The sequence below is a fragment of the Rhincodon typus genome, chromosome 47, assembly GCF_021869965.1.
Source record: "Rhincodon typus isolate 14 chromosome 47, sRhiTyp1.1, whole genome shotgun sequence".
Classification (NCBI taxonomy): Eukaryota; Metazoa; Chordata; class Chondrichthyes; order Orectolobiformes; family Rhincodontidae; genus Rhincodon; species Rhincodon typus.
Window position 1 is genome coordinate 9,347,750 of NC_063378.1, and position 12,886 is coordinate 9,360,635.

At 52.9% G+C, this 12,886-nt stretch overlaps 1 protein-coding gene across 3 annotated transcripts in view; it reads left to right on the plus strand.

Annotated features, from left to right (window-relative positions):
- The first annotated feature begins 261 nt into the window (after window positions 1-261).
- Window positions 262-12,886, plus strand: part of LOC109926527 (glyceraldehyde-3-phosphate dehydrogenase 2) — a 13,176-nt gene continuing 551 nt past the window's right edge. Inside the window, exons 1-10 of one of the 3 annotated variants that reach the window (XM_048620506.1) lie at window positions 262-333; window positions 2,274-2,331; window positions 2,724-2,820; window positions 5,754-5,860; window positions 6,909-6,999; window positions 7,366-7,484; window positions 8,457-8,538; window positions 10,159-10,310; window positions 12,205-12,367; window positions 12,598-12,695. In XM_048620506.1, the coding sequence (XP_048476463.1) occupies window positions 2,303-2,331; window positions 2,724-2,820; window positions 5,754-5,860; window positions 6,909-6,999; window positions 7,366-7,484; window positions 8,457-8,538; window positions 10,159-10,310; window positions 12,205-12,367; window positions 12,598-12,695 (938 nt within the window). In that variant the 5' untranslated portion in view covers window positions 262-333; window positions 2,274-2,302. Of the gene's footprint in view, window positions 334-2,273; window positions 2,332-2,723; window positions 2,821-5,753; window positions 5,861-6,908; window positions 7,000-7,365; window positions 7,485-8,456; window positions 8,539-10,158; window positions 10,311-12,204; window positions 12,368-12,597; window positions 12,700-12,886 lie in introns of those variants that run through there. The other 2 variants (XM_048620509.1, XM_048620508.1) reach the window with 2 other exon arrangements.

Here is a 12,886-nt window from a genome sequence, read left to right on the forward strand (position 1 = left end):
GTTTGGGTCTATATCCCTGTTTGGGAGTCATTGCTGGGTTTTGGCTACACCTGGGTCTGGGGTGCATATCTGGGTTTAGGGGGTATATCTCTGGGACTGGGGTTGTACCTAGGTCTGGGGCATATCTCTGGCTCTGGTTCTGGGAGGCTGTATCTGCGGATTTTTGGTCACGGACTACAAATCCCAGGGTGCAGCGGGCGGCGCACGCGCGTTGGTCAAGCCGCTGTTTTTTGGGGGAACGCGGTGACGTCAGTGGGAGGGATGGTTTATAAAGGGGGTGCGCAGGAAGTGGGTGAGCAGAGCGTGGTTGGAGCTGGAGGTAGTAGTACCAGGGTGGGTGTTTTTGCTGTTAGTGGGGAGTGGGGAAGGATGGGAATCAGTCGGTCAGAGGGAGAGAGCATGGTGGGTGCAGTCATAGGGAGGAAGTCACTCAGGAGGGGTGTGGGCTGCAGGGGAGGGGGTACTCAGAGGGGCGGGAGGGGGTGTAGACTGCATGGGGGAATGTATAGAAGATGCTGAGGCAGGGGCTGGGAGAGGGATTGAGGAGGGAAGGTGATGTGGGAGTTGTGGGATGGGGGGGAAAATGTGGTAGTAGTGTTGGTTGGGGTTGGGGTCTGCTCTCTGTGGTGCCTGCATTCACTGTGTGTGTGTGTGTGTGATGGCTCTCTGGTCTCTGGGATGGAGTGCAGCAGTGATGCTCACAGCCTGATGATTATTGTCTGCTGAGGATCTGGGTCAAGCTGTAATCTGAATCCCCATAGCCCAGAGAGACAGCGAGCCCAGTGCTGGCTGTCCTTGTGAAGGTTACTCACTGCGCAGTCTGCCCAGCTCATCTGTCACTGCATCCATTCTCCCAGTGAGTCAGTGCATGGATCAGCAACAAAATGCTGCTCAATCATTCCCCTTGCTTAGCTGAGGGTAGGGGGTGGGGAGGTGGTTACTTCTGAAATCTCTGTTGCCAAGGTTATTTCCAAGATATATGCACTCAGGATTGGGGGAGGGGATGAAGATGCTGTCTCCTGTAGATCTTTATTCACTCATCAGATGTGGGTGTTGCTGGCTGGGCCCAGCAGTTATTGCCCTCTTGAGAAAGTGGTGATGAGCTGCCTCTTGAACTGTTGCAGTCTGTGTGCTGTAGGTAGACCCTTAGGGAGGGAGTTCCAGGATTCTGCCCCAGCAACGCTGAAGGAATGGTGATATATTTGAGTCAGGATGGGGAGGGGCTCGGAGGGGAACTTGCAGGGGGTGGTGTTCCCACGTATCTGCTGCCCCTTGTCCTTCCAGATGGACGTGGCTGTGTCTTTGGAAGGTGCTGCCTGAGGAGCCTTGGAGAGTTTCTGCAGCGCATCTTGTAGATGGTGCACACTGCTGCGACTGAGCGTCGGTGGGGGAGGGAGTGGGATGTTTGTGGATGTGGGGCCAATGGAGCGGGGGCTGCTTTGTCCTGGATGGTGTTAAGCTTCTCAAACTGCCCCTATCCAGGGCAAGTGGGGAGTATTCCATCCCACTCCTGACTTGTGCCCTTGTCGATGGTGGGACAGGCTTTGGGGCAAGGGTCAGGAGGTGAGTTAATCACTGTAGGATTTCTGGCTGTCTGTGTTTCCCACAGACTGTTCTCCCAGTCTAAAGGATACACTGTATTCCTGGTTAGATACAGAAGTTAGACATTGTATCCAGAGGCTGGTATCACTGTCAACAATATTTCAGTTCCCCTGCAGACCCCTTTGGCAGCTCGGGCTGAGTTCAGGGGAGGTGGCTGATGTCTCTGTCCTGGGGTGAGGGGTTTGGAGGGGGGGCAATGGGGCAGGATCAGAATGGGTTGGGGTGAGAGGCAGAATAGTGCCCAGTTGTCAAGCTGGCTGTGAGCCAGCATCTGCCTGTGTTTGTTTTCTCGTTTTTCTCTCTCTCTTCCCCCAACCTTCCCTCCTGTCCTTCCTCTCCCTCCGTCTCTGTTCTCCCTCTGTCCCTATATCTGTCACTTCCTCCAGTGCTGGCCTGTTAGGTATTCCCGAATCCCATCACTCTGTTGTGGCATAGAGCTCAGGAATTCCCTCTCAAATCCCCCAACCCCTTTGACCCCAGTGCCTTTGGGGGGGGTAAATCGTTGCCTAATTTAGGCGCTATGTGGATGCGGCTGTTTTATATGAAATGATTGTGTCTAGAGGGGCAGGGAGGGGTGCAGCAGGGATCTGGGGCATCGGGGATGTGATGTGAACACATCCTGCAGCTGCTGAAATCTCTTGGTAATCCCTCAAAATAAATCTGTGTTCCAGAATTTTCCGGCCGACTTAACAAGGGGACCATGGGAGATCTGGCAGTTGGAATTAATGGGTGAGTGACTGAAATGGAACAGGCTACGTTAAGAAGCTCAGCATGGCTCAGGAGAAGTCCATTTGGCCCAGCGGTACCTGTGCCAGTCCTTTGAAAGATCTCTCCATTTGGCCCCTGCTCTCTCTATTCCATTCACCTCACCCCACCCCCCTCACTGCTACCCTTTACATATTGCCCCCTGCCCCTGCCCAACCTCCCCATTGACACAATTCATCAAATGATGGAGGTGAATGTGACACTCCCTGCGGTAGTGAATCCCACGTTTGCCCCTTCTGCTGCCCCTTATGGGGCTATGTGGGTCATACAGGGGTCTGGGGTGGGGGGGCGCGGTGGTGGGGGTGGTGAAAGGTTGGGTGTTTTGCTGACGTCTCCCTCCCCCCTCCGTCTTACAGCTTCGGCCGGATTGGACGGTTAGTCCTACGTGCCTGCCTGGACAAGGGCATTCGAGTGGTGGCCATCAATGACCCCTTCATCGATCTCCACTACATGGTAAGGGGAAACTGGGTTGGGGGGTGGGGGAGTTGTGCAGGAGGGGAGGGGGTCAAAGGGTGCTGGTGGGATGGAATGGGGTCAGAGGAGTGGGCAGGGCAGGGGAGAGTGCCTGAGGGGTGGAGGAATTCAGGAGAGTGTGTGGGGGATGTTGACAGGGGGAGGAGGGTGGGATTGGGGGAGGGTGTGGAGGGAGGGTGGTGGGATTGGTTTGGGAGTGGGGCCAGTGGTGGAGAGAGGTGACGGACCAAGCATAGTGACGCCCAACCCCCACTCTTCTATTTGGATCAGGCCGCAGATGATCTGTTGGTGACACTCGCTGGAACTTTGAGCCTCAGTTGGTTTCCCTTCTGTCTGTCAGCCCCTCCCCTTCCCTCGGGAGGAGACGGTGTCTGACCCGATGCTATTGTTGGGTGGCTCTGTGGATCAAGGTGGGATTGGGCTCCCTCTGTGCTTTGTGTCTGGTTGATGAAATCCCTGAGGAATGTGCCATCAAATCCTGATTATTTTGGCTACAGTCATCCTCAACTCAGTCCTAAACCTGCTCTTCCCCCAACTTATTTTGAGGCTATCCCACCTCGTTCTAGTTTCACCTGCCAGCGGAAACAGCCTCCCTGCTTCTATCTTATCTATTCCCTTCATAATTTTGTTTCTATAAGAATCCTGCCCCCCTCATTCTTCTAGATTCCAGTGAGTACAGTCCCAGGCTACTCCATGTCTCCTCATAAGCCAACCCTCTCCACTCTGGATTCAACCTACTGTCATAGTCAAGCAGCACCGAAACAGACCCTTCGGTCCAACTCATCCATGCCGACCAGATATCCTAAATTAATCTAGTCTCATTTGCCAGCATTTGGCCCATGTCCCTCTTAAACCCTTCCTATCCATGTCCCCATCCAGATGCCTTTTAAATGTTGTAATTGTACCAGCCTTCACCACTTCCTCTGGCAGCTCATTCCTGACACCACCCTCTGCGTGAAAAAGTTAACCCTCCGGTTCCTTTTAAATCTTTCCCCTCACCTTAAACCTATGCCTCTCTAGTTTTGGACCCCCTACCCTGGAGAAGAGACCTTGTCTATTCACCCTATCTATGTCCCTCATGATTTTATAAACCCCTGTAAGGTCACCCCTCAGCCTCTGACACTCCAGGGAAAACAGTCCCAGCCTGTTTGGCCTCTCCCTGTAGCTCGAACCCTCCAACCCTGGCAACTTCCTTGTAAATCTCTTCTGAACCCTTTCAAGTTTCACAACATCCTTCCTATAGCAGGGAGACTAGAAGTGAACACAGTATTCCAAAAGTGGCCCTAACCAATGCCCTGTACAGCCGCAACATGACCCTCCCAACTCCTATACTCAATGCACTGACCAATAAAGGCAAACGTACCAAACACCACCTTCACCGCCCTGTCTACCTGCGACTCCACTTTCAAGGAACTATGTACCTGTCCCCCAAGGTCTCTTTGTTCAGCAACACTCCCCAGGACCTTACCATTAAGTGTATGTCCTGCTCTGATTTGCCTTTCCAAAATGCAGCACCTCATATTTATCTAAATTAAACTTCAACTGCTGCTCCTCGGCCCATTGGCCCATGTGACTGAGGTCCCATTGTACTGAGGTAACCTCCTTTGCTGCCCACTACAACTTCCAATTTTACTGTCATCTGCAAACTCACTAACCATAGTGAGCCTTCTCTGTACCCCCTCCAGTGCCAGGACATCCCTTCTCAAGTAAGGAGACAAAACTGCACGCAGTACTCCCAAGTGCGGCCTCACCGGCACCCTATACAGCTGTAACACAACCTCCCTGCTTTTAAATGCTGGCAATGAAGGACAAGATTCAATTTGTCATCTTAATAACCTGCAAACCAACTTTTTGTGATTAATTTACAAGGACACCCAGGTCCCTCTGCACAGCAGCATGCAGCAATACTTCACTGTTTAAATAACAGTCCGTTTTGTTGTAATTCTGACCAAAATGGATGACTTCACATTTACCAACATCTGCCAGACACTCGCTTAACCTACTGTGTGATGGGTTGAGACCAATTTGTTGATGCCATTTCGTGGTTACACAAGGGAACCCCACAAATACAGACAATGACCATCTCTGGCAAGAAAATGTAACCGTTCCATGGTGTTGCCATGACTGAATTCCCCAGTACCCACATCCTGAGGGTTATCATTGACCAGGAACTCAACTGGACCCACCACACAAACACAGCAGCTACAAGAGCAGGGCAGAGGTTGGGAATCCTGCAGCGAGTAACTCCCCTCCTGACTCCTCCCAAAGCCTGTCCCACCATCGACAAGGCACAAGTCAGGAGGGTGAGGGAATACTCCCCACTTGCCCTGGATGGGGGCAGCAGTTTGAGGCGCTTGACACCATCCAGGACAAAGCAGCCCCCACTCATTTGGCCCACATCCACAAACATCCCACTCCCTTCCCCCACCGACACTCAGTCGCAGCAGTGTGCACCATCTACAAGATGCCCTGCAGAAACTCACCAAGGCCCCTCAGGCAGCACCTTCCAAACCCACGGCCACTTCCATCTGGAAGGACAAGGGGCAGCAGATACATGGGAACACCACCCCCTGCAAGTTCCCCTACAAGCCCCTCAACATCCTGACTTGAGAAATATATCAGCTGTTCCTTCAGTGTTGCTGGGTCAGAATCCTGGAATTCCCTCCCTAAGGGACTCTGAGTCTACCCTACAGCACTGCAGTGGTTCGAGAAGGCAGCTCACTCACCCCCTCAAACCATCTCAACGGGGCAACTAGGGGATGGGGTCATAAATGCTGGTGCAGCTAGTGATAGCCACATCTTGAGGACTGAGTGGTGGGGAACATTTGTATAGAGTGAGTGAGTGATCGGATTGTCAGGAGCCCCCAGGCTTTTTCCCTCATAGTGACGTGAGACCACTTTCTCCCTTTCAGGCTTACATGTTCAAGTATGATTCCACCCATGGCCGTTACCATGGAGAAGTTCAAGCTGAGGATGGAAAGCTCGTGGTGGATGGGAACCCCATTGCAGTCTTCCAGCAGTGAGTAATCAGGGCAGGACCCTCTGCCAGTACAGCGCTCCCTTGGCACTGACTCTCTCTCCTCCTAACCTCATCAACCTATCCTCAACGTGGAGGCTTCTCATCCCTGGCCTCCTGCGTGCATTCCCATCTTCCCTAGAATGTGGGGCTGCCAACTAGACGCAATAATGTGGAAACAGGCCATTTGGTCTATTGAATCTTTACTGACCCTCTGAAGAGCACCCTGTCTCTGTAACCCTGCGTTTCCCATGGCCAATCCACCTAACCTGTACATCCCTGGGCACTATGGGACAATTTTCGATGGATAACCCACCCTAACCTGCACATGTTTGGACTGGGGGAGGAAACCCACACAGACACGGGGAGAGAAAACATGCAAACAGACAGTTGCCCGAGGGGGAGGGGGAATTGAACCTGGGTCCCTGGCACTGAGGCAGCAGTGCTAGCCACTGGGTCACCCCCTCTTCCCTCAATAACCTCCGAGGTGTCCCAGCCCAGTTGTGCTCTCAATCGATTTCCCCAAACGTTATTACTTTTGAAAACAGAAGCTGCTGGAAAAGCTCAGCAGGTCTGCCAGTGTCTGTGGTGACAAATCAGTTTCGGGTCATGTAATCCTTCCTCTGGACTCCTGAGGAAGGGGTCACTGGATCCAAAACGTTAACCGAGTTCTCTCCTCCGGTGCTGCCAGACCTGCTGAGCTTTTCCAGCAGTTTCTGATCGACAGCATCTGCAGTTTTTTCGGTTTTTAGCTGTAATTTTTTGGTTTTTTCTTTATTTGTAGTGGTTTTTGTTCCTGCAGCACTGATCTTGACAGATGTCCTTCTGATTGTTGAGCACTTGGGTCTATCCCTGTAGAAATCCCCTCCTTGCCAGTTTGATTAGCCGTTAACCACACTCCCTGCTGTTGCCCTTCAATTTGCCTGGATCAGGTTAATGGTTTTCCTGAAGCTAGCTGTCTGCCGGTGCCTGTTTGGGCTGGGGTGGGTACGGAATTCCCTGGGAATCAGATCCGTACGTTGCTAATCCCGGGACCTTTGTCCTCCCACAGCATGAAGCCAGCAGAGATTCCCTGGGGTGAATCGGGAGCTCTCTACGTCGTGGAATCAACTGGAGTCTTCCTGAGCGTGGACAAAGCCTCGGTGAGTGGGGGGACTGACGCCAGCCGCCCCGGGGGAACAGGAGGGATGGGGGAATGGCCTCCCACTGAGATGGAGGCCGTTTGCCCCCCCCCGCCAATGCCTCGAGCCTCACAACGCGGGAGGCGGGGAGCCGTTCAGCCCCTCTGGGAGCCTGTCTTGGGGTTGAGGTGGGCGGGGGGGGGGGGGGGGTGGGTGTGGTGGTGGTGCATTCTGCCCCTCCAGGAGCCTGCTGCCCGCAAGGGCGAGGCCATTCGCTCCCTCTGGGAGCCTGCCGCACCCCACAAGTCTGTCTGGCCAGCATTCAGCCTGTTTGGGGGGAGGGGGCAGCCGTACGTTGTTGTAATTGTTACCATGTTTGTCTCCCAGGCCCACCTGCAGGGGGGTGCCAAGCGTGTGGTGGTGTCTGCCCCATCGCCCGATGCCCCCATGTTTGTGATGGGTGTCAACGAGGACAAGTATGACCCTTCCAGCATGTGTATTGTCAGGTCAGTGCCTGCTGTGGGGGGGGGGGGGGGGGGGGGGGGCAGGGTGGGGGGGGGGGGGGTGGCAGTGTGTGTGGGTGGTTCAGGCACAGTGACGAGACAGTAGATTGGCCCCACAATGTGTGGGTAGGAACTTAGTGCTTGGGACCCAGTTGAAATGTAGTCACTCATCAGACGTGAGGCTCACTGACTGGGCCCAGCATTTATTGCACCGTCCGTAGTTGCCCCTTGAAGGTGGGGGTGAGCTGCCACCTTTACCCACTGCAGCCCATGTGCTGTAGGTTTGACCCACAACCTCCCTTAGGGAGGGAATTCCAGGATTCTGACCCAGCGACACTGAAGGCACGGGGATATATTTCCCAAGTCAGGATGGGGAGGGGCTCGGAGGGGAACTTGCAGGGGGTGGTGTTCCCATGTACCTGCTGCCCCTTGTCCTTCCAGATGGAAGTGGCCGTGGGTTTGGAAGGTGCTGCCTGAGGGGCCTTGGTGAGTCTCTGCAGTGCATCTTGTAGATGGTACACGCTGCTGTGACTGAATGTCGGTGGGGGAGGGAGTGGGATGTTTGTGGATGTGGTGCCAATCGAGCAGGGGCTGCTTTGTCCTGGATGGTGTCGAGCTTCTCGAGTGTTGTTGGAGCTGCCCCCATCCAGGGGAAGTGGGGAGTATTTTGTGCTTTGTGCCTTGGGAGAGAATTCCTCAGAGCTATGACATGGCCAGGGAGCAGCTCCTGGGCACAGCCATCAGTAGTTTCTGTAATCAGGGAGATGTGAGGGGGCATTGGCCTCTGAATGTATGGCGGTGAGATGGAGAAGGTGATCTGTGTGACTGGTGCTATTTACCAACCACTTCCCAGAATTGCACGCGAACAGGAAAGTCTTGCATAAGAAGAATGGTTTGTGTATTGCAACATTAATGTGGTTCTCTCTGTCCCTTTTTTTTTCTCCTTTTTTGTATTTTTTTTCTTTCCCTCTCTAGTAATGCCTCCTGCACGACCAACTGCCTCGCTCCCCTTGCAAAGGTCATCGAGGATAACTTTGGGATCGTTGAGGGTTTGATGGTGAGTGAGGGACTGTTTTGAACGTTGCAACAGGGGCTCTGCAAGCTGCGTGACTGTCTATCACCCTGGTGCTTGAGATATTCTGTAAATGCTGGGGGAGCACCAAGATGGCCATGTACTGTGTGGTGTCTAGATTGGCATCATTTCAATTAGTTTGGGTATGTCTCTGGTACCCACTAGCTTGAATCTGGAAAGTTGATGGGAGAAGGATGTCAGTGTAAAGTTTTAAAACAAAGGGCTGGAGAAACTCAGCAGGTCTGGCATCATCCGGGGAGAGAGACAGAGTTAATGTTTCGGTTCCCGTGACCAGAATTGAGGAGTCATGTTTCTCTGGCTCACGCTCCATCCTCCAAACATGGGCTGCCAGAGTTTCTCCAGCAATTTCTGTCTTTGTTCCAGATTTCCAGCTTCTGTAGTTCCCTTTTTTATTGAGGGCTCTGATAGGCTTGACTGGAGGCAGTCTGCCTTCCCTCTGGAAGGAGCCGCATCTCCCTTGCTCACCCGTAAGGAGAGGCTGATCATGGGATTTCGAGACTGGAATTGGTCAGTTTTTTTTTCCCCCTTGACCTTTAGGAGCTGGGGGAGAAACTAGGATAATAACAGTGCGCAGCTGGGATGCGACTGAGTGCAGATCAGAACGAGGAGCCATCAATGTCCCAAACAAATCCAGCGGGGAATTCAGGAGTGCTGTCTCCTCTTGGGCAATGGGGGAGAAACATGGAACTCTCTCCACTCTGAGGGGTGGGGGCTGAAGACATTTCTCCTCATCTCAGTCCTAACTGATCTCCTTCAGACTGTGACCCTATTCTAATCTAGTCCCATTTGGCCCATATCCCTTTAAACCCTTCCTATCCATGTACCCATCCAGATGCCTTTTAAATGTTGTAATTGTACCAGCCCCCACCACTTCCTCTGGCAGCTCATTCCATACACACACCACCCACTGTGTGAAAAAGTTACCCCTCAGGTCCCTTTTAAATCTTTCCCCTCTCACCTTAAACCTATACCCCTCTAGTTTTGGACTCCCCTACCCTGGGGGGAAAGACCTCGTCTATTCACCCTATCCATGCCCCTCATGATTTTATAAACCTCTAAGGTCACCCCTCAGCCTCCGACATTTCAGGGAAAATAGATCCAGCCCCTCCTTCTAACTCAAACCCTGCAGTCGCCCACAACCTCCCTTGTAAATCACTTCTGAGCCCTGTTATGTTTCACAACATCCTTCCTATAGCAGGGAGACCAGAACTGAACACAGTATTCCACTTGTAGCCGCAACATCTCACACACACCCCCACCAACTCCTATACTCAATGCACTGACCAAATATAACCCTCACTGATCCGGTCTCTCCTCATCTGTCTGTCCCGCCCATCCCAGGAATCGGTCTGGGAAACCTTTCTGCCCTCCCGCCATCGCCAGAACCACCTCCCCCTCTGAAACGGAGACTCCAAACTATGCACACGCCATACTCCTGGTGTGATCTCAGCAAGGCCCCTGCATCGGGGAGGCTCCTGCCTGTGTGATGGTGGGGTTAGGAAGCTGAATGGCCTTTCTGGGCTGGGGGGGTGGGTGGTGTCAGCCACAGGCTCTAACTCACATTGTGTTCGCTCTCTCTGGCAGACCACTGTCCATGCCTACACTGCCACACAGAAGACTGTGGATGGACCATCTGCCAAGGCGTGGCGAGATGGAAGGGGTGCCCACCAGAACATTATCCCAGCATCGACTGGTGCTGCCAAAGCTGTGGGCAAAGTCATCCCTGAACTGAATGGGTAAGTAACCGGACTATCGCCATGGACCGTCTGGGCCAGATACAGAGAACTGTCACTTGTGGTCCTGGTCTTTTATTTAAAATCCAGTGCCTTTGTTACCCCTCAGAACAACTAAGATAGAAACATGGAAACTGTGTACTGTTTTGGTCTTCCTACTTGGCAAAGGGTGTAGTGGGCACTGGGGGGGTGTTCACTGGGTCGATTCTAGAGTTGAGTGTTGGCTGATGAGAGATTGAGTGAGTAGCCTGGGACTGTACTCATTTAGAATGGGGGGAGAAATATTATAGAAACATATCTATTCTGTTCGTAATTTCATAAGGTAGAAGCAGGGAGGTTGTTTCCACTGTGGGTGAAATTTGAACGAGGGGGCATAGCCTCAAATTAGGGCGGGAGCAGGTTTTGGACTGAGCTGAGGAGGAACGTCTTCACCCAAAGGGTTGTGAATCTGTGGAATTCCCTGCCCAGTAACGCAGCTGGGGATTCCTCATTTAATGATTTTAAGGCAAAGGTAGATTATTGAACAGTAAAGGAATTGGGGTTTAGGGTGAATAGGTGGGTAAGTGGAGCTGAGACCATGAAATAAATCAGCCATGATCTTGTAGAAAGGCGGAGCAGGATTGATGGGCCAGGTGGCCTAATCCTCCTAATTCTGATCTTGGAGAAAGGAAGGGTAGGGTGCATTAAATGGGAAGTGAGGAGACTGCTGCAGTGCAGAGGGATCTGGGAGACCCAGTCCACGGATCCCAAAGAGTCAGCACACGGATTGGGATTGGGATGGGGATGGGGATGGAATGTCAGCCTTTATTTTTGTTTGGGAGGAGGGGGGCAATGGCGTATAAAAGTGGGGAAGTCTTGCCCTGACTGTATGGGACAGTGTGGAGAGAGCTCCTGGAGCACTCTGTCCAGCTTCGAACCCCTTAAGGACGGACAGACTGGGTGGGGGTGCAGTTTGGAGAACGTTCCCTTGGTTAGTTCCTGAGGGGGGTGAGGGGCAGCGGTGTCTGTCTGAATGAGGGAAGCTGGAGCCGGTCAGGGCCTGGATCCATCAGAGTTTTGGAGAATGAGAAGGTGCTGTGACTGAAACGGATCAGTTCCTGGGGTGGGGGGGTGGGGAGCGAGGGGGATCTGAGAGGGTGTTACCCCCTCATGGAACAATCTAGAACAGGGTTGGGGTGTAGTTTTAGGAGAAGGCGGGGGTTCCTCCCCCAGTGACAGAGATGGGGAGCGGTCTCTTCTCTCAAGTTGGGGTGATTGGGGAGGTGGGGGTTGCGTGTGTTTTTATTTTCCTCATTCATGAGGGTGTCGCTGGCCAGGCAGCATTTATTTCCCTAATTGCCCCAGGGGGTAGTTCAGAGTGAACCACATTGCTGTGGGTCTGGAGTCACATGTAGGCCAGACCAGGTAAAGATGGCAGCGTTCTTCCCTGAAGGACATTAGTGAACCAGATGGGTTTTTCCTGACAATCTGCAATGGATTCAAGGTCATCGTTAGATTCTTGATTCCAGATATTTTAAAAAAATTGAATTCACATTCCACCACCTGCTGTGGTCAGGATTTGAACTGGGGCTCCCAGGACAGTACTGTGGTCCCTAGATTAACAGCCCAGTGATAATACCATGAGGCCATCACCTCCCCTGAGTCTGGGGTCTGTGGCCAGCGTGATGGATGTTACCTGCCCCAGGATAGGGAGTGGGGCAAACAAGGGGAGTAACATTCAGGCTTGATAAGATGCAGCTTCAGATTCTGACTAACCCTTGATTTTCCCCTGCCTTGTTCCTCCTTTTTTTTTCTTCCCCCTCCCTCTCTCTCTTCCCCTTTTCCCTTTCCCCGCTCTCTTTGCGCCATCCCCCTGCCCCCAACCACCATGTGTGTCTCCCCGTCCGTGCCCTGACAGGAAGTTGACGGGAATGGCGTTCCGGGTCCCAGTGGCAGATGTATCTGTTGTTGATCTGACGTGCCGCCTCGCGAAGGCAGCCTCCTACACTCAGATCAAGGAAGCGGTGAAGAAAGCATCGGAGGGCCCACTGAAAGGGATCCTGGGATATACCGACCAACAGGTACCCGCTCTGTCTCAGGGCCAGCGCTGAGGTGGGGGGGGAGGGGGAGCGTGGTGCTGTCTGACTTGGGGCATTGTCGTGTTGCTGTTTTGCGGGATCCTGCTGTGCGCACAGACAGCTGTGTTTTAGTGTAGAAGCAGCCTCCTCTGGCTGAGTGTTCAGGGTGTGGCAAGTCCGTACCAGGCGCTATGGAAATGCAGGTTATTGAGTGACTGTTGCATTATTTACAGGTTGTGTCCACTGACTTCATCAGCGACACACACTCGTCCATCTTTGATGCTGGTGCTGGGATTTCTTTGAACGATAACTTTGTGAAGCTGATCTCCTGGTGAGTCTGTACAGATCCTGGGGAAATGGGAGAGGGCTGTCTGATTTCACACTCTCCCAGTTACAGGCCTCGTGGCTTTCTGTCCCTTGTGTGACCACCTCCCCCCACCCCCCCACCACTCCCTTTTTGAGTTGTCTGTTGTAATGCACAGTTCCAGTCTCCGTATCCCTCAGTTAGACCCACACTCGGAG